We start from the raw sequence: 15544 nt of genomic DNA, 5'->3' as shown, positions 1-15544 counted from the left end.
CTGGCAGTTGAGCCCAGTGTATCCCTGGGGACAAGTGCACTTGTACGTCCCATAGCTGTCCTGACACGTGCCGCCATTCAGGCACGGCTTGGAGTCGCACTCGTTAATGTCATGCTCGCAGTAGCTGCCTGTGAAGCCGGGCGGACAGATGCAGGTGAAGGTGTTGATGCCATCCACGCAGGTCCCATCATTGAAGCAGGAGCTGGGAACACAGACATCACATCCCGGTGAGTCACCGCTGGTTGTACTCCATGCCAAAGCCCCCACAAACTGGCCCAGGGCTACCGGGCAGCGCAGGGACCTCTGCCCCTTGCTCCAGCCCCGACAAAGGCTGCACCCACAGCAGGAACCATGCCAGGCTGTACCTCTCCGTGCAGTCAGGCGTGTTGTTCTCACAGTGGATGCCGCTGAAGCCGGAGGGGCAAGTGCAGGTATAGCTGTTGACGCAGTCGGTGCAGTTAGCGCCGTTCTTGCAGGGGTTGCTGGCGCACTCATTGATGTCCTCCTCGCACTTGGGCCCACGGAAACCAGCCAGGCACTCGCAGAAGAATGTGCCGACGCCATCAGAGCAGGAGCCACCATTGTGGCATGGATCTGGAGAGGGACATGCATGAGAAGATGCAATGGGTCCAGCCCTGGTGCAGCAGCCCTGCCTGGGAGCTGCCCCAAAGCACTGTCCCCGCACACGTCCCCTGGCCGTGCGGAGGGATGGGACAGAGCCCATGGACCAGGCGGAGGCCGGGCCAGCCCCGCAGGTGGACTGGGCACAAGGAGGGCACATGGGACACAATTGCTCACTGCCCGCACGTCACACTCCCACCCCAGCCTCCTTCCTGCCAGCTCCCATCTGGCCTTGGACTGACGCAGCTCAACGGGGACGTGCTTGAGGTGGCCCAAAAGCCTGAGCAGGGCTTGCAGCATGGCCCGGGACAAAGCAGCGGCTGGGGCTCGCCCAAGCACGGGGAGGAGAATCCCAGCCCCAAGGCAGGGCAATGAAGCTAACAGCTCGGGGCCAGGGTGAGCGCGGTCCGCGGAGCAGCCCCTGCTCTTACTGGGCTTGCAGTCGTCGATGTCGGTGTCGCAGTTGCGGCCAGTGAAGCCAGTTCTGCAGGCGCAGCGGTAGCTCCCATTGGTGTTCTGGCACGTGGCCCCATTGCGGCAGGGGCTCTTCACGCACTCGTTGATGTCGATCTCGCAGGTCTGACCTGCGGGACAGAGCGGGACAGGGACCACGTGGGCTGGAGACGCTGGCGAAAGCCCCGGGGACGACGATGACGTCTTGGGCACTGCTGGCACCAGGGCGGGAGCCCTCGCAGCAAACCGCCCTCGCCAAGGGGTGTGGGTGATGGCCGCGTCCCGTCCACCCGGCTGAGCCGTGGGGCAGGTCAGGACCCTCCCCGAGGCCGGGCACCGTGCAGGGCTGCTCCCATCTGGCAGGCCACGCCGGCAGCCACCTGCCCGCTGCTCCCTGGCCACGCTCCCTCCCCTCCGTCTTTCACTCCCCAAGCAGCTGAGGAGAGCGGGGTGTGCTGAACCCCCGGATGGGCCACGACCCTACCTTGCCAGCCGGAGGGGCAACTACAGGAGAAGCTCTTGTAGTCTTCCGACTCCCGGCACTCGCCGCCGTTCTTGCAGGGGCCGCCAGCGCAGGGGGCCAGCACGTCCTCGCAGGTGGCTCCTGCACAGGCACAAGCACCCACTGACACCCCCTCCGAAACGGTGGGTGGCCCAAGACCCCGCTACCCCTCTCCCCTGCCCTGGGCTGCTGCCAGCCCTGGGGCAGGCTCTGGGCTTCCCCACTGCCCTGGGGCAGTCCAGCTCGGGCTGTCTCCTCCATCCCTGGTCCCCCGTGAACCGGGGCCCCCCACAAATTCTTTAAGCCCTGGCAATCTGGGCTGCATTAAAGTGTTGCACACTTCCTTTGGCAGGGAAGCGCCACTCGGGGTGTCTTTCCCCCCTTGCGCTCCCCCCCGTCCCTCTCAGCCGCTTTTCCTGTTTACGTCCAGCCAAGGGACACGTTCCCTCCGAACCCTTATCTTCCCTGTCAGCCAGTATCTCCCGAACTGGCCTTTGCTATTTTCCAGAGCCTTCCCCTCCCCGCCTGCCCCGTCCCCATTCCCCCAGGGGTTTCTATGGCCACTGCCGAGGGCAGGAAACGGCTCACGGCTTCCTGCAATTGTGCACCGGCTGCCGCTCTGCGCGAGCGGAAGCGGGAGGCCGGCAAACAGGAATTGGCTCAGCAGAATCCCCTGGCCCCTCGGCCTCGGCTCGCTTTTTCCAACGTGAGCATCATGGCAGGAGAACGGGGCCACCGGCAGCACCGACCCCCCAGGGCGGTGGGGTGTGAGTGGGGCGGCCGTCTGGTGCTGCTGCCCCGGGTGCAGGCTGCGGCCGAACCACCGCCTTGGTGCCCTCCAGGAGGAGGAAGAGGAGGAGGAGCGGGGAGGAAGCTCTGGCTGGCCATTTCCCAAAGCTCCTCCAAATTTCCTCCAGCTGCGCCGCGGCACGGGGAGGTGGAGCCACGGCCGTGGGGAGCCCCATGGCAGTGCAGTGCAAGGGAAGCCTCTGCGCTTGGTGCTGGCTCATTGCACGTGCAGAGGGACCGATTTGCTGTCACACCCGAAGCAGCAGCCCCGCAGAGCTCCGGCGAGGGCCTGGGGGGCACAGGGTGCTCCCCCTCACCTGTGTAGGGCAGGAGGCAGTTGCAAGTGTAGCCGGCGACGTCGTCGATGCACGTGCCCTGGTTCAGGCAGGGGTTGGAAGCGCATTCGTTGATATTGGTCTGGCAGTTGGGTCCTGTGTTAAGAAAAATAGATAAAAGCGGCTGTGATGGAGGTGTGCTGGTGGGAGGGGGCTGAGGGTAACAGTGGGCATGCGGTGACAATCGCAATGGCCCACCCATTGCCCTGGAAGAGCCTCCTGCTCTCAGCTCCAGCCATGGGTGCCCAAACTCTGCTAAAGGTCCCCAGGCTGGCTGCACTGCCACATCTCCCAACCAGACCTGGGGTCTCCACCATGCCCACAGCGAAGCGTCCAGCCCACCTAGCATCATGGGGACGCCCACCCACAGCTCCCACCCAGGCCCCAGTGTGGGGGGGGATGGGGCGGTGTCCCTGGCTGCACCCTTACCACTGAAGCCCTCCCTGCAAGTGCAGATGTAGCCACTGGTCATGTCCTTGCAGGTGCCACCGTTCATGCAGGGATTGGATTCACACTCGTTATTGTTAATGTCGCAGTTTGTCCCACTCCAGCCTGGGTCGCAGTCACACCTGTAGCTTTGGGGAAAAATTGGGGCATAAAGCACAGGATCTGGTCCGACCTGACCCTCCTGTCTACACCAGCCATCATTTACCCAGCAAACCCCAGCTCCTAATCGTGCCCCTGCAGAGAAACATCCCCCGGCACTAGCACAGAGCATGGACGAGCACCGGCACGGGGGACGGCTGCTCACCCTGCCTCTAACCCCGACTTTGCTGGGTGGCCCTTTGGTCCCAGCAGCCCCCCAGCAGCCCCCGTGCCCTCAGCCTACCCGTTCAGCCCGTCGTGGCATTTCCCATGGATGCAGGGGTTGCTGTTGCACTCGTTCACTTCGGACAGGCACTTGGGGTCATGGAAGCCCTCGGGGCAGAGGCAGGTGAAGCCGTTGATGCCGTCCTTGCACGTGCCCCCGTTGTGGCAAGGGTTGCTGGAGCACTCGTCGATGTTGATGTTGCACATGCGCCCTGGGAAAGCAGGGGGTGAGGAAACGTTACCCCATAGGATGCACGGCATGGTGGGCACGCGCCGCCTCCCGGGGGGCACCCACTGGGCAGGTCCCCCTCCAGCCACCCGGGGAACGGCTGCTGAAGGCTTGAATCTCTGGGCACACGTCTGCTGGCCATGTAGGAGGAGCGGGCTGCCCTCCAGGCAGGGTGACTTCACACCCCTGCATCGCCTGCCTGGCTTAACTAAATGTGACTGGGAAGAAGCCGTGCCCTGGGCTCATTTGGTCCAGGAGGGAATAATGAAGGGAGCCGGTTTCAGCCTGTAACCCTACCTGCCGCGGACAACAAAGCCAGGCTTTATTGTGGCTCCCGGCGGGCAGGAGGACAAGGGGCCGCGCGAGCGGGGAGAGGTGGGGGCTGCTGCCATCAAAGCCCTCCGCCATTTCCAGCAGCGATCAAACAAACCAGTCGGACAACGCAGCAACCCGATACCCATGGGAGTGGGCGCAGCGGGAGTCGAATTTGCAGCACCAGACAACCCTTTGATTTCGGCCTGAGCCGGGGTCACCCTCCTGAACAAGCAGGAGCGCTGGAGGGTGCAAAACCTCCGGCAAGTGGGATGGCAGCATCTCCCCTCCTCGCTGCACCCTTGCCCCGGCTGTGTGGGGCACCCTTGCCCCGGCTGTGTGGGGCACCACCAGCCGCAGGCATCCCTGCACCGCCGCGGGCACAGGGGACATCCCAGAGCTCCCTGGCATGAGGCTGGATCCGGACCAGGTCCCCAGGGTGCCGCGGTGGCCGCCATGCCCTGCTCTCACCTGTGTACCCCGGCTCGCAGGTGCACTCGTAGCCGTTGATCTTGTCGATGCACTTGCCGTAGTCGCAGGGGCTGCTGGCACAGTCATCCAGGTTGATCTCGCAGTTGGGCCCTGGGGAAGAGAGTGGTGCCGTTAGGGGGTCCCCGGCCCCGCTGACTAAGCAAAACGAAGCCCGCCGGCACCGACTGCCGCCACCGCTCCACAACAAAGCACCTCTGCCACAAGCGGCTCCCCGGCTCCCGGCTGGGGTGCGGTTCCTGCGAGAGCCGGGCACCAAACCGGGAGAACTTGCCCTCACTGAGGATGCCCCAGGCCGGCCCTGGCATCAGGGCGGCTGCTGGCAGCGGCCCAGGGCCAACCCGCCTGGGGACAGGGATAGGACCGGGGTGCCGCACGGCACGGCCGACCTGCATGGAGCCCCCGGGGGTCCCTCCCACTCACCCGTGGTCCCTTTGAGGCAGAGGCAGTTGTAGGCGTTGTTCCTGTCCTGGCAGGTCCCCCCATTTTTGCAGGGCTGGCTTTGGCACTCGTTGATGTTGATGTCGCAGCGGTGGCCTGTGTAGCCGGGCTGGCAGAGGCAGGTGAAGGCGGCGATGCTGTCCTTGCAGGTCCCATAGTGGCACGGGTCAGGGTCGCACTCATTGATGTCGATCTCGCAGTGAGCGCCCGAGAAACCTGTCACCAGCGGGAGGGACACAGGGTCAGGATGGGGGACATGGGGTGAGGATGGGGGATGCAGGGTCAGGATGGGGAACACTCCTTCCCACCCTGGCCAGGTGTGAGGCAGTGCACCGGTGTGGCTTGACCTGCCCACTTGCCCCACCATGAGCCCCGGGACCCCCGGGAGCGGGGCGGGCGCAGGCAGGGGAGCACCCTGGCGTGCCAGTGGGGGAGCTGGTCAGACCCCGGCTCACGGGCTTTGTCCCGGGGCGCACAATGACCTGCATTAAGCCGCCTTGGCTCAGGAGTGGGGCCCCGCGCTCGCCCGCGGCTCATCCCAGAGCGCGCGGGGGGGGGGGGCCCGGTCGCAAGCACCCCTCAGTAATAACCCCCCCGGCAGATCCTATTCTCCTGGCCAGCTCCCTCCCCGCCGGGTTTGGGGGTGGAGAGCCGAGGACAAAGTACAGCTTTGACTAGACCCCGCCAAGCCCACATAGCAGCTTTTCATCGGGGCTTGGCATTAGCAAGACACTAATTAGAGGCCATTCAGCTGGAAGATTTCTGGCGGGAGCTGCTCCACAAAAGAGCCACTGTTTGCCACCAGGGCTCAAGTCATCATTTTGTGCAACCGCTCCTTGGGTTTCGGTCGGCGAGCCCCCGCAGCCCTGCACCTTGTGTCCCCATAGAGGCAGCTTTATTCCTTCCTTCCTGCCTTCCCCCTCGCTGCCACCCGCCACCGAGGCGGGGAGCACGGCGGGACGGCTGCTGCGGGGCCACACCTAACGAGCGCTGGCCTCGTTATGCCCGGCTCCGGGGCCAGTGGGCTGCGGGGCTCGACTCGCTCTGCCGACGCCTGGGAAAGGGACAGTCCTGCCCCATGGGATTCACATCAGCAGGGACCGACCCCGCTGCCGGGAGGTTTGGGGACACCCCCCCCATGGCAGGTGCTTGGGGAGGTGGGCACTTGTTAATAATTTGGCAACGTGGTTTTATGGCACGTCACGGGGCAGAAGGTGGCTTGTTTCTGCCCAGTGGGGTGGCACCCCCAGAGCCCCCCGGGACGCGGGACCCCTCACCTTCGGTGCACTCGCAGCTGTAAGTGTTGGGGCCGTCCACGCACTTGGCACCGTTCTTGCAGGGGGTGCTGGCACACTCGTCGATGTCGAACTGGCACAGGTGCCCGTTGAAGCCTGGAAGAGAGGGAGAAGTCACGTCCCCGCGTTGCGGCCGGACCCGCCAGCCTCCCCCCACTGCCGGGCAGATCCTGCCGGGCCCCCCGCATCCCGGCCGGGGCACCGGGTTTCCATGGGGATGGCTGCTGGGGGCCCTGAATGTGGGGCTGCGACCCACCATTGAGCATCTTATTTACATCTCTAGAGGAGCAAAGTCTCTGAACTTCAAAACATCCTTTCACAGATTAACCGTCTCCCCATTCTCCGCTCCACCCCGTGACTTTGACACCGCATTGAAAGCCGCTGGTGCGGCCCCCCCGGCCCCCGGCCCTCCTTCCCAAAGAGGGGCCTTTTCAAGTGCAAAGCCGTGGGGTTTAATCCTCCTTCCCCTCTCCCATGGGCCGGACCCAGAGCAGCATCGCCGGCGCAGGGCTCAGCCCCTCACCGCAATGGGGAAACCCCCCACCGAAAGCACCGAGAGGTGCTCAGCCCCCTCTCTGCATTTTGGGGGGCTCTGAAATTTAAGGAGCCCATTTTCAGCTCCTTCCCGGCTCAAGCCGGGATGCATCATGGCTTTGTTTCTGCCGCGATGGTGGTGGGACGGATGCCACGTACCGGTGGGACACTCGCAGTGGAACTCGTTGATCTTGTCGAGGCAGTTGCCGTTGTGCAGGCAGGGGCTGCTGGCACACTCGTCCGTGTTGATCTCGCAGTAAACCCCCTCGTAACCTGCAAAGAGACCCGGCGCGCCGTCAGCGCCGCGGCACGGGGCCGGCACAACGCACAGGACAGGCAAGTTACACCAGAGCACATTTCGTGCCCCCGTCTTTACAAAGGCAGCTCAGGAGCTGCGCTACAGGTGGTGGGACTTGCTGCACAAGCCGCTCCACGGTTGTCCACCCTGGATCTCCCTGCCCTTGGCTTGATTCAAACCAGCAAGGTTGGCAAGAGGAGGAGTCCAGAGCAGGGCTGATGGTGCCCAGCTCTCACCTCCTGTCCCGCCGCCGCTGCGGGAGATCACGCAATCTTTACCAAGCTCTTTCTTTTCGGTGCTGTCCCCAGGCACACGCACCTCCAGTGGCTCCTCACCCAAACCAACATCGAGCTGAAGCTCAGGGGCACCCAGAGCCCACCCGCCGCCCACACCCAGCACCGGGACAGGGGTCTGCTGAGCTGCCCACCCACCGGGCATGCAGATGCACTGGAACTCCCCGATCTGGTCCAGGCAGGTGGCATCGTTCTGGCAGGGGTTGGAGAGGCACTCGTTGACATCGATCTCGCAGCGAGGGCCCGAGTAGCCCTGCAGGCACTGGCACTGGAAGGACCCCTGGGTGTTGATGCATTTCCCTGCGTGCTCGCAAGGGTTGGCTCCTGCAACACACAAGTGCGGCTCACAGGACACGCTCCCAACTGCATGCAAGCTCCCGGCTGCACCGGTGCTTTCCCCAGCTGCTCCTCTGCCGCCTGCGCGAGCTCAGCCCCGGTGCTCACCCAGCGAGCACTCGTCCACGTCCTGGTTGCAGGCCGGCCCCATGTACCCCGAAGGACACGTGCAGATGGCTTTGCCGTTGATGGGGTTGGTGTCGCAGTTGGAGCCCTCATTGCAGGGGTTGCTGATGCAGGCGTCATCGAGGTGGCACAGCAAACCTGGGCAGCAAAAGGCAGGTGCACGTCAAGGGTGATGGGCACACAAGTCATCATGCACCAAGACCTCAGCTAGGAGCCAGAGGACATGTGGGGAGCTGCCATCCTGCACTGCGAGCAGGGGGCAAGATGGGACGGGGCCTCACCTGTGTGGCCATGGGGGCACTCGCAGTAGAAGGAGGCTACCCGGTCATGGCAGGTGGCCCCATGGAAGCAGGCGGCCATGGCGCAGTCGTCGATGTTCTCGCTGCAGTCCTCGCCCGTCCAGCCGTTGACACAGACGCAGTTGTAGCCGCCATGGTTGTTGTGGCAGGTGCCCCCGTTCTGGCAGGCATTGGGCATTAGCTGGCACTCGTCCACGTCCTCGGTGCAGTACTGACCTGCCAGGGGACAGAGCACTGGCATGAGGCTGGCGCTGCCTAGCTCCCACAGGCTCCGTGAGCATCACTGCAAAGCAGGACAGCTCTCCCCACCCGGGCCCTGGCATCGCCCAGGGCAGGATCCATCCTCCCAGCCCAGCCCCGTGCCACCCTCGCTGCCGGCGGCGGCATTACCTGTCCACTCGGGCGGGCACTGGCAGTTGTAGGTGTTGACGCCATCCACGCAGGTGCCCCCATTCTTGCAGTTGTTGCCCGGACAGTCATTGATGTTCTCCTCACAGTTCTGGCCCGTGAACCCTGCGCAGAGGAGACATCTGCCGTGATGCCGACCGACCAACCGGCCGTGCCACTGCCTCAGCCCCCTGCCACCCCCCCGCCGATGGCAGGTTTCTCGTTATCGGGTGCCGAGCGTGCGCCAGGTGCTCCCAGCCTGGCTTTGAAGCCAGCTGCCTGGTTTCATCCCCAGCCCTGTCCCGCCTCTGCCGGGGCTTGGTTCTGCCGCACAGGTTTCCCTGCCAGGGCGCCATCGCCGGAGCCTGGCAAGCGGCGGCGGCTTCCTCCGTGCACGGCAGATGAGGCGTCCCCGGCGCGGGGCTCGCCTGCCAAAGCCCCCAGCTCTGGAGACGCTCGCCCCGAGCGGTGGAGGATCCGGCTCCACGGCAAGCCGGGATGAACCGGGGCTGCTCCCACGAAGGCTTGCGGCACCCGGTGCTGAATCACCGGCTTTTAATTTCACATGTAAAGAGCCTCAGCAGCAGCGCTTCCCCCGGAGGGGGATCCAAGTCCCTGGCAGGGTGAACCACCGCCCCACGTGGCGCGGCGCTAATCCCAGCCTGCCTCTTGCGTGGTGAGCCCGGCTGCTCGGGTTTATGTTATTGCCTCCACCTGATAGCGCGGCACGCATGGAAACCGCGCCGCCGCCGGCCTCTCCCCACGGCGTCTGCAGCAGAAATGAAACAGCCAGGCCCTTCTCAGCGCATCTGCCAAGCCACCCCGTCCCTCTCCAACTGGCACTTGGGTTAAGTGCTGCATTTACTTTAAGACCCCCAAAGCTCCCAACCCAGCCGCCATCAGGCGTCAGCCTTCCCAGCCTGTCCAGGCACTCAGGGTCGGGACGGCAATGCCAGCCCACGGCAGCTCCCTGCGGTGCCGGCGTGCACCTGCAGCTCCCCCAAACTCCCCAAGGCGTTCTGCAGGTCCAGACCAGGCTGCTCCCCCACGCAGGCAGCTCACTACGTCACCTCTGCCTCCACGGGGAAGGGACCGGGTGCCCAGGCTCATCCTCTGTGGGACCCCAGACCCTGGCCCAGCTGGGGGTTTTCCCCTCACTCTCTCCGAAGGGCCATGTTTTCATCTCCCCCGTAGCCTCAGCCCCATCACACGAGGAGCAGCAACAGCTATTTACGATTGCTGGTAGGAGTCCAAAGCAGATAACGTTGATTTGCACCTCATTTTTAAGCAGCTGGGCTGAGACTGAACAGCAATAACTGGCAATGTCCTAGATACCAGGATTAACTCATTTTGAACCAGCCGAATGAGTAATTAGTACTGCAATTACTTTAAACTCAGGGTTACATTCTACAGCGATGGCATGATAAAACAGCCGAGATTAGTTTAACTTGAAGAAACCCGGTACGGCCAGGCCTCTCCGGGAATGAAAAGGGGACATTGTTTCAGGTCTGCTGCGCTGCATACCAGCGTATCAATCACCCTCTTATCATGAGAAACAGTCCCCAGTCCCTCCTGCCTCCGCTCGAAGCTGATGCAGCTCCTGCAGCGAGCCATGCCGGATGGCAGAGGTGCCGAGGGACGCCCCCCCGTCCCCCCAGAGCAGGGGCTGATCCGTGCCACCCCACGGGAGGCAAACCAGCTTGTGCAGCATGCAAATCTCCTGGAAGCAGCCCACGAAGCTGCAGCTGGGCGTGAAAGCGCCGATCCCCCTCCGCAGCAGGGATGCTCCCCCAGGGCCGTACCTCACCCCGACGTGCCCGATGCTTAGGCTGCTCCAGGGAAAGTGCCTCGTCAGCGGAACGGCAGGGCAGGGCCAGCGCCGCTCCGCCTGCCCCCTCCACCTGCCCGTCCCTGTGGCAATGCCGCTCCACCGGGCCAGGGCTTGGAGCTGCTCCCACAAAGCATCGCCCCTGGGAGCTCCTGGCTGCACTGGCTCATCCTGGAAGGAAAGACTTCCTTCCCCGGCACTGCTTGCCCCATCAGCCGCAATGCCTCGCTGCCCCTAAGGACAGGAGCTTTGCTCCAGCCTGGGTGAGCAGGCATGGAAGAGAAGCAGGAGATCCTGCAGGGCCCCGTGTATTTTAGATAGTTAACGAGTCTCCTGAGTTACTGCAGCCAAAAGCTTTGGGAAGGGGATTGAACCTTTGAGCCTGTGTCAGAGATCAAGACAAGATCCCCCGTGCTGCCCCGCGGGGATCCCGCATCTTCCCCCGGCACCAGGCTGGGCTGCCAGCAGGACGCAGGTACGTCTGTGCCGGCTAGGAGACCCCATCCCCACCCTGATGCCACATCCCCAGCGGCGGTGGGGCAGGAGCTACAGCGGAGGGAGGCTGGAGCTCCCCGCGGTAATGCCAACTACCGCCCAGGGTGCAGAGCAGAGAAGCCGCCTACCCCTCATCCTGCCCCAGACACTGCGGGGCTACGGGCGACCAGAGGAGATCAAAGCAATCCCACGAGAGACTTCTCATGCAGTTTAGCACTGCCCACAGCTTCCTTCCAAGGGAGAGGGCGGATGCGTCCCCTCCGCGTCTGCCGCAGCCAGCCAGCGTGGCTGGCTCGGGTGAGAAATGGCAGTTGCCCGCCGGCAAACACAGCCTGGTCTGAGCGTGGGGCTGCACCGGGCGGCAGCATGGCTCTGGGCTGTGCCGGCCGCCCGCCACCAGAAAACTCCACTGTTTCATTTCTCCAGCCGGCGTGGGGACGGGAGGAGCGTGGGACTGTGCTCAGCCCCTTCCGCTCCCTGCCCCAACCGCACTGCAGACCGCTGCCCGAGGGCAGAAGCGAAAGGGCTTGCTGGGGTCAGGGGGCCCCTTCTCAGCTGTTTTTTTTTTTTCCTCCGGCACGCAGGGTGCCAAGCTCCCTTGCAGGGTGCTGAGCTCCTCTATAGGGTGCTGAAGTCCCGGGACAGCCCCCGCAGGGCCCCCTCCTGCAAGAGCCCTTCGTTTCAGAGGCTGTAATTCGGCTGGGCTGCTCCGGTGCTTGCCAGAGGGAGCAGCAGCGAGCACAGAGAGGGTCTCCCTTCCCCAACTCTGTTTGCACTCGGAAACTTTCCAAAATAGCTATTCCGGGCTAATTATTCCATTCTGGAAGTGGATTAAGCTAAAGCGGAAAAAGGCACTCTTATTCTGGAATATGAGCATCCGCACAAGGGCCTCTGCTGAAACAGTTGTTTTGGAAGAGCTATTTTGGTGAATCACCAAGTGTAAAAAGCCCCCAGATGACCTCTCCTCTTCAGGCATTGCTGCCCAACGTCTTCCCAAACACATGCGGCACAGCGAGCCCACAGCCCCTCGTTTTTGTCCCTCCCAGAGCCATAACTCGGGGGAAGATCGGGCACTGCTTGTTCAGGGGTGGCAAAGGGGCTGCAAGGGGTTCCCCTATCCCCATCCTCCCCCTCGGAGGCAGCCCTTACCTGGCAGGCACGTGCAGTCGTAGGTGGTGTCTCCGATCTGGCGGCACGTCCCCCCGTTCTGGCAGGGCGAGGGGTTGCAGGGCACGTAGAGGTGCTCGCAGTTCTGCCCGGTGTACGCCGGCTTGCAGGAGCACTGGTAGGTGCCCACCTCGTTGGTGCAGCTCCCGCCGTTCTTGCAGATGGGCGGCGAGATGTTGCACTCGTTCACGTCCTGCTTGCAGTTGGCCCCATGGAAGCCGGCGGTGCACCGGCAGATGTAGTGGGCTTCGAAGGGGACGCACTGGCCTCCATTGGCGCAGGGGTTGGAGGCACAGGGGTCGGCCTGCTGGCAGGTTTTGCCTGGGGAGTGCAGGGAGGGAGGATGAGGATGCAAACTGCAGCTCAGGCTCTTGGTGGGAGCGATCTTTGCGCTGGGGTGCAGACCCAGCTCTGGGACTGCGTTCATGGGGGTTGCAACTAATTCCCCCCACCTCTGCCCTCCTAAAACCCTCACCCGTGCAGGCTTATGGCTCACCCAGCCAGGGACCCTCCCAGACCCTGACTCGGGTTTGCAGACCGCCCCTCCACCTTTCCCCCAGCGCTGGAGAAAGCCGAAATCAGAGGCAGCACCCTTCTCCATCCATGGGGATTTTCCAGGAGCAACCCCTGTCACAGGCTGTCCCTCTCCCCCCAGGCTGGGTCACCGTGTCCCCACGCCGCGCGGTGGCACCGCCTCACCTGACCACCCCGGCGGGCAGCGGCACTTGTACTCGCTGAGCGTCAGCAGGTCGCAGGTACCCCCGTTGCGGCAGGGGTTGCTGAAGCACACGTTGTCGCGGGGCGTCAGGCAGAGCTCGTCGGTGAAGCCCAGGCGGCAGGCGCAGGTGTAGTCCACAGTGCTGCCGCGCACCACGGGGGTGCAGGTGCCGGCGTTCTTGCAGGGGGAGCTCAGGCAGGGGTTGGGCAGCTGGCACCGCTCGCCCACGTAGGCACTGCTACACCTGGCAGGGGCGAGACGCGCCATCAGCGGGATTGGCCCCGAGGGGCTGGGGGACACCCAGACGCCCCAGGGACCGGCTCCGGGAACACCTCCCCGGGCCCAACCTCGCACCGCATCCCGGCACATCGGGTTTGGTAATTGCAAGGCTCTGCCCTGGCCGCGCTGCACTGAGAAGAGGAAGATGAAAGAGGCACTGGGAACAAAGGCGGCCCCCATCGAGGGGCCTGCACCGACTTGCAAAACCGCAGCCTCCAGCGCTGACGTCCTGCTTCTCATCGCAATGTGGTTTTTTTTGCACCCCCCTCACTGAAGAGGAAACCAAGGCACGAGGGGGGACGTGGTGGAACCAGGAGGGGCACCCCCATACCTGCACCCAACCCAGGGCACCTACAGACCCCGAGAGAGAGGAAACCCCGCAGTGGCACGTGCGGCCAAGCAGCACAGGGATAGCCCTGCACCCCTGCCTGTCCCTGCCTGCACCAGGGTCCCTGCACCACCAGGGCGATTTTTATCCTCCCTCCATTCTAAGAAATCACTCGGACATGATCAAACACAGGCTCAGCTTTGGCTGGTAGCAGGTGGGACACGTTCCTGCTCCTCGCAGCCAGCTGAGATCCTCCCCAAAGACAAACCCTGCGCAAGGAGGGACGAGTGGCCCCGGCTGCCATGTCCCCCTGTGTGGGGGCCCTGAGAAAAGGCCCCCTGATGCGGCCACCGGCTCAACCATCTGTCACCGTTGGCCGACATGACTGGAGCAACTGCCTGCTGCAGGACCAGGGCAGGCGACAGGGACGTGCTGCAAGGGCAAATCCCACCGGCCGTCCCAGCGAGGCTGGGCAGGATGCGGGGCCGGCAAAGGACCCCGCAGAGGGGGGAGCTGCCCCCCGGGAAAGGGAGGACGGAGCAAAGCTGTGCCCAGAGAGACCGAGGGCACCTGACATCAAAAGAAGACCCCGGGGACGAGGCCCTTCAGCACCTCCCCAGCGCAAACTCTCCTGCACGGCATCTCTTGTATTGAGTCTGCAACATGAGATGCCACGCGTTTTGTCCCCAACCAGCTCTGCTCACATTACACCACTTCCAAAGGGGGATTTTCTGCCCTGGCTGGGCTGCGCCGAGCAGCCGTCGTGAGTAGGGCATGGGAGGAGCGAGACGACGCCGGCATGCTGCTGTCTCACACCGCAATGGCAATGCCACCGCAGCAGAGCAGGGCATGCTGCGCTCAGCTCGTGCTGGGCTGCCGGCTGCTGTCAGAGGCCTTGAGAGCAGAAATAAATCTGGGGGCGGTTGCACACATTGCCGCGAGCTCGGGGTAAGGCAACCACCGCTGGAGGTGATGGCCGGGGAAGACAACAGCACCCGGGCACTGGGGGACTGTGGTCCCCGCTGTGCTTTGGCAGGTCAGGGCTCAGAGCACCCACCATGCGCTTGTACCCGTCGCCACCCAAGCTGGTGGGACCTTGCGTCCCTGAGCCTCGTGCATGGCCTCCAAGGCTCCCGCGGCTGGCAGCCCCCCTGGGCTGAGCAGGGAGGGTCCCGGGGAATGCAGCAGCCCCACAGCCGCAGAGCAGAGCACTCACCTGCAAACCCCACCATCCTGCAAACCCCAAAACAAGAACATGGGGCTCCTCTGGTGAAGCACAGCCAGCAAACCCCCACCCTCAGCTAGCCCCAACCCGGAGCCGCCGTGCTTTGCCGCGCCATGCCGGCAGCAGGACCACGTTTCGGCCCCACTCCCCCTCTCCTCTTCTCCTACTTTTTTTTTTTTTTTTTTAACCCAATTCTGATTTCATTGTTGGGGATTGTGTGAGAATTTGTCAGGATTCGGAGACATTTTGAGTTAATGAGACGGCATTATCCAGGCCAAATGAAAAAGAAAATGTGTATAATAATAAATCAGGGCATCTGCTCGGCACACAAAGGGCGGCGGGGAGCAGGTGTGCATCCTAATGAGGCAGAGCAGCTGCCGGCGCCCATGGCCGATGCCCGGCTCGCCGGCGGCTCCGAGCCCGGGGCGCCGCGGCCGCGGGGTGACGGCGCTTCTGGGTGGCTGCGCCGCGGCCCCGTGCGGGGGAATGTGAGGGCTGGGGCCGCGGCCGCCTGAGAGGGGCCATTGTGCGGGGCCCGGCGGCCGGCGCAGGCACGCCGCCGGCAAACCGCTCAAGTGTGCAGTCATCTGTTAAAAGCACCGCTCTCCCCCGCCTCCCCGCACCACACACGCTTTTTTTCTTAAAACAATCCTCTGGGCTCTCACGGCGGCTGGCGGACAGGGAAGCGTCACGAGATTCTCCAATGGGAGAAAAAGGTGGTGGGGTGGGGGAAGAAGAAGAAGAAAAAAAAAAATAAATAAATTGATGGTGGACAAAGAGCCCCGGGGGCAGCGCGGGAACCACCGAGTGCGCGGGAACCGCCACGGCGCGGGCTTTGGCTCGCAGCGGTGCCGCCGTCGGCAGCTGGGACCGGGAGGCGATGCTCTGCATCCTGGGCCGAGCCGGGCGGCCGGTGGGACTATCGCTGGGATTGGGGTTCCTGCGCCACGCGGGG

The 15544-nt window shown here is 63.9% G+C and overlaps 1 protein-coding gene across 2 annotated transcripts in view; it reads right to left on the bottom strand.

Annotated features, from left to right (window-relative positions):
- Window positions 1–15544, bottom strand: part of NOTCH1 (notch receptor 1) — a 43205-nt gene that overhangs the window by 10520 nt on the left and 17141 nt on the right. For both annotated transcript variants that reach the window (XM_050907719.1, XM_050907720.1), the window contains exons 3-19: window positions 12739–13001; window positions 12022–12360; window positions 8553–8675; window positions 8145–8378; window positions 7846–8001; window positions 7540–7725; window positions 6970–7083; window positions 6259–6372; window positions 4964–5197; window positions 4523–4633; window positions 3530–3722; window positions 3130–3275; window positions 2683–2796; window positions 1559–1678; window positions 1053–1205; window positions 366–594; window positions 1–202 (exon numbers count right to left, since the gene is read on the bottom strand). In XM_050907719.1, the coding sequence (XP_050763676.1) occupies window positions 1–202; window positions 366–594; window positions 1053–1205; window positions 1559–1678; window positions 2683–2796; window positions 3130–3275; window positions 3530–3722; window positions 4523–4633; window positions 4964–5197; window positions 6259–6372; window positions 6970–7083; window positions 7540–7725; window positions 7846–8001; window positions 8145–8378; window positions 8553–8675; window positions 12022–12360; window positions 12739–13001 (3031 nt within the window). The remainder of the gene's footprint in view (window positions 203–365; window positions 595–1052; window positions 1206–1558; window positions 1679–2682; window positions 2797–3129; window positions 3276–3529; window positions 3723–4522; window positions 4634–4963; window positions 5198–6258; window positions 6373–6969; window positions 7084–7539; window positions 7726–7845; window positions 8002–8144; window positions 8379–8552; window positions 8676–12021; window positions 12361–12738; window positions 13002–15544) is intronic.

This window comes from Gymnogyps californianus, chromosome 18 (genome assembly GCF_018139145.2).
Source record: "Gymnogyps californianus isolate 813 chromosome 18, ASM1813914v2, whole genome shotgun sequence".
Classification (NCBI taxonomy): domain Eukaryota; kingdom Metazoa; phylum Chordata; class Aves; order Accipitriformes; family Cathartidae; genus Gymnogyps; species Gymnogyps californianus.
Note: the sequence above shows the minus strand (reverse complement) of the source record. Positions and strands in the feature narration are given on the sequence as shown.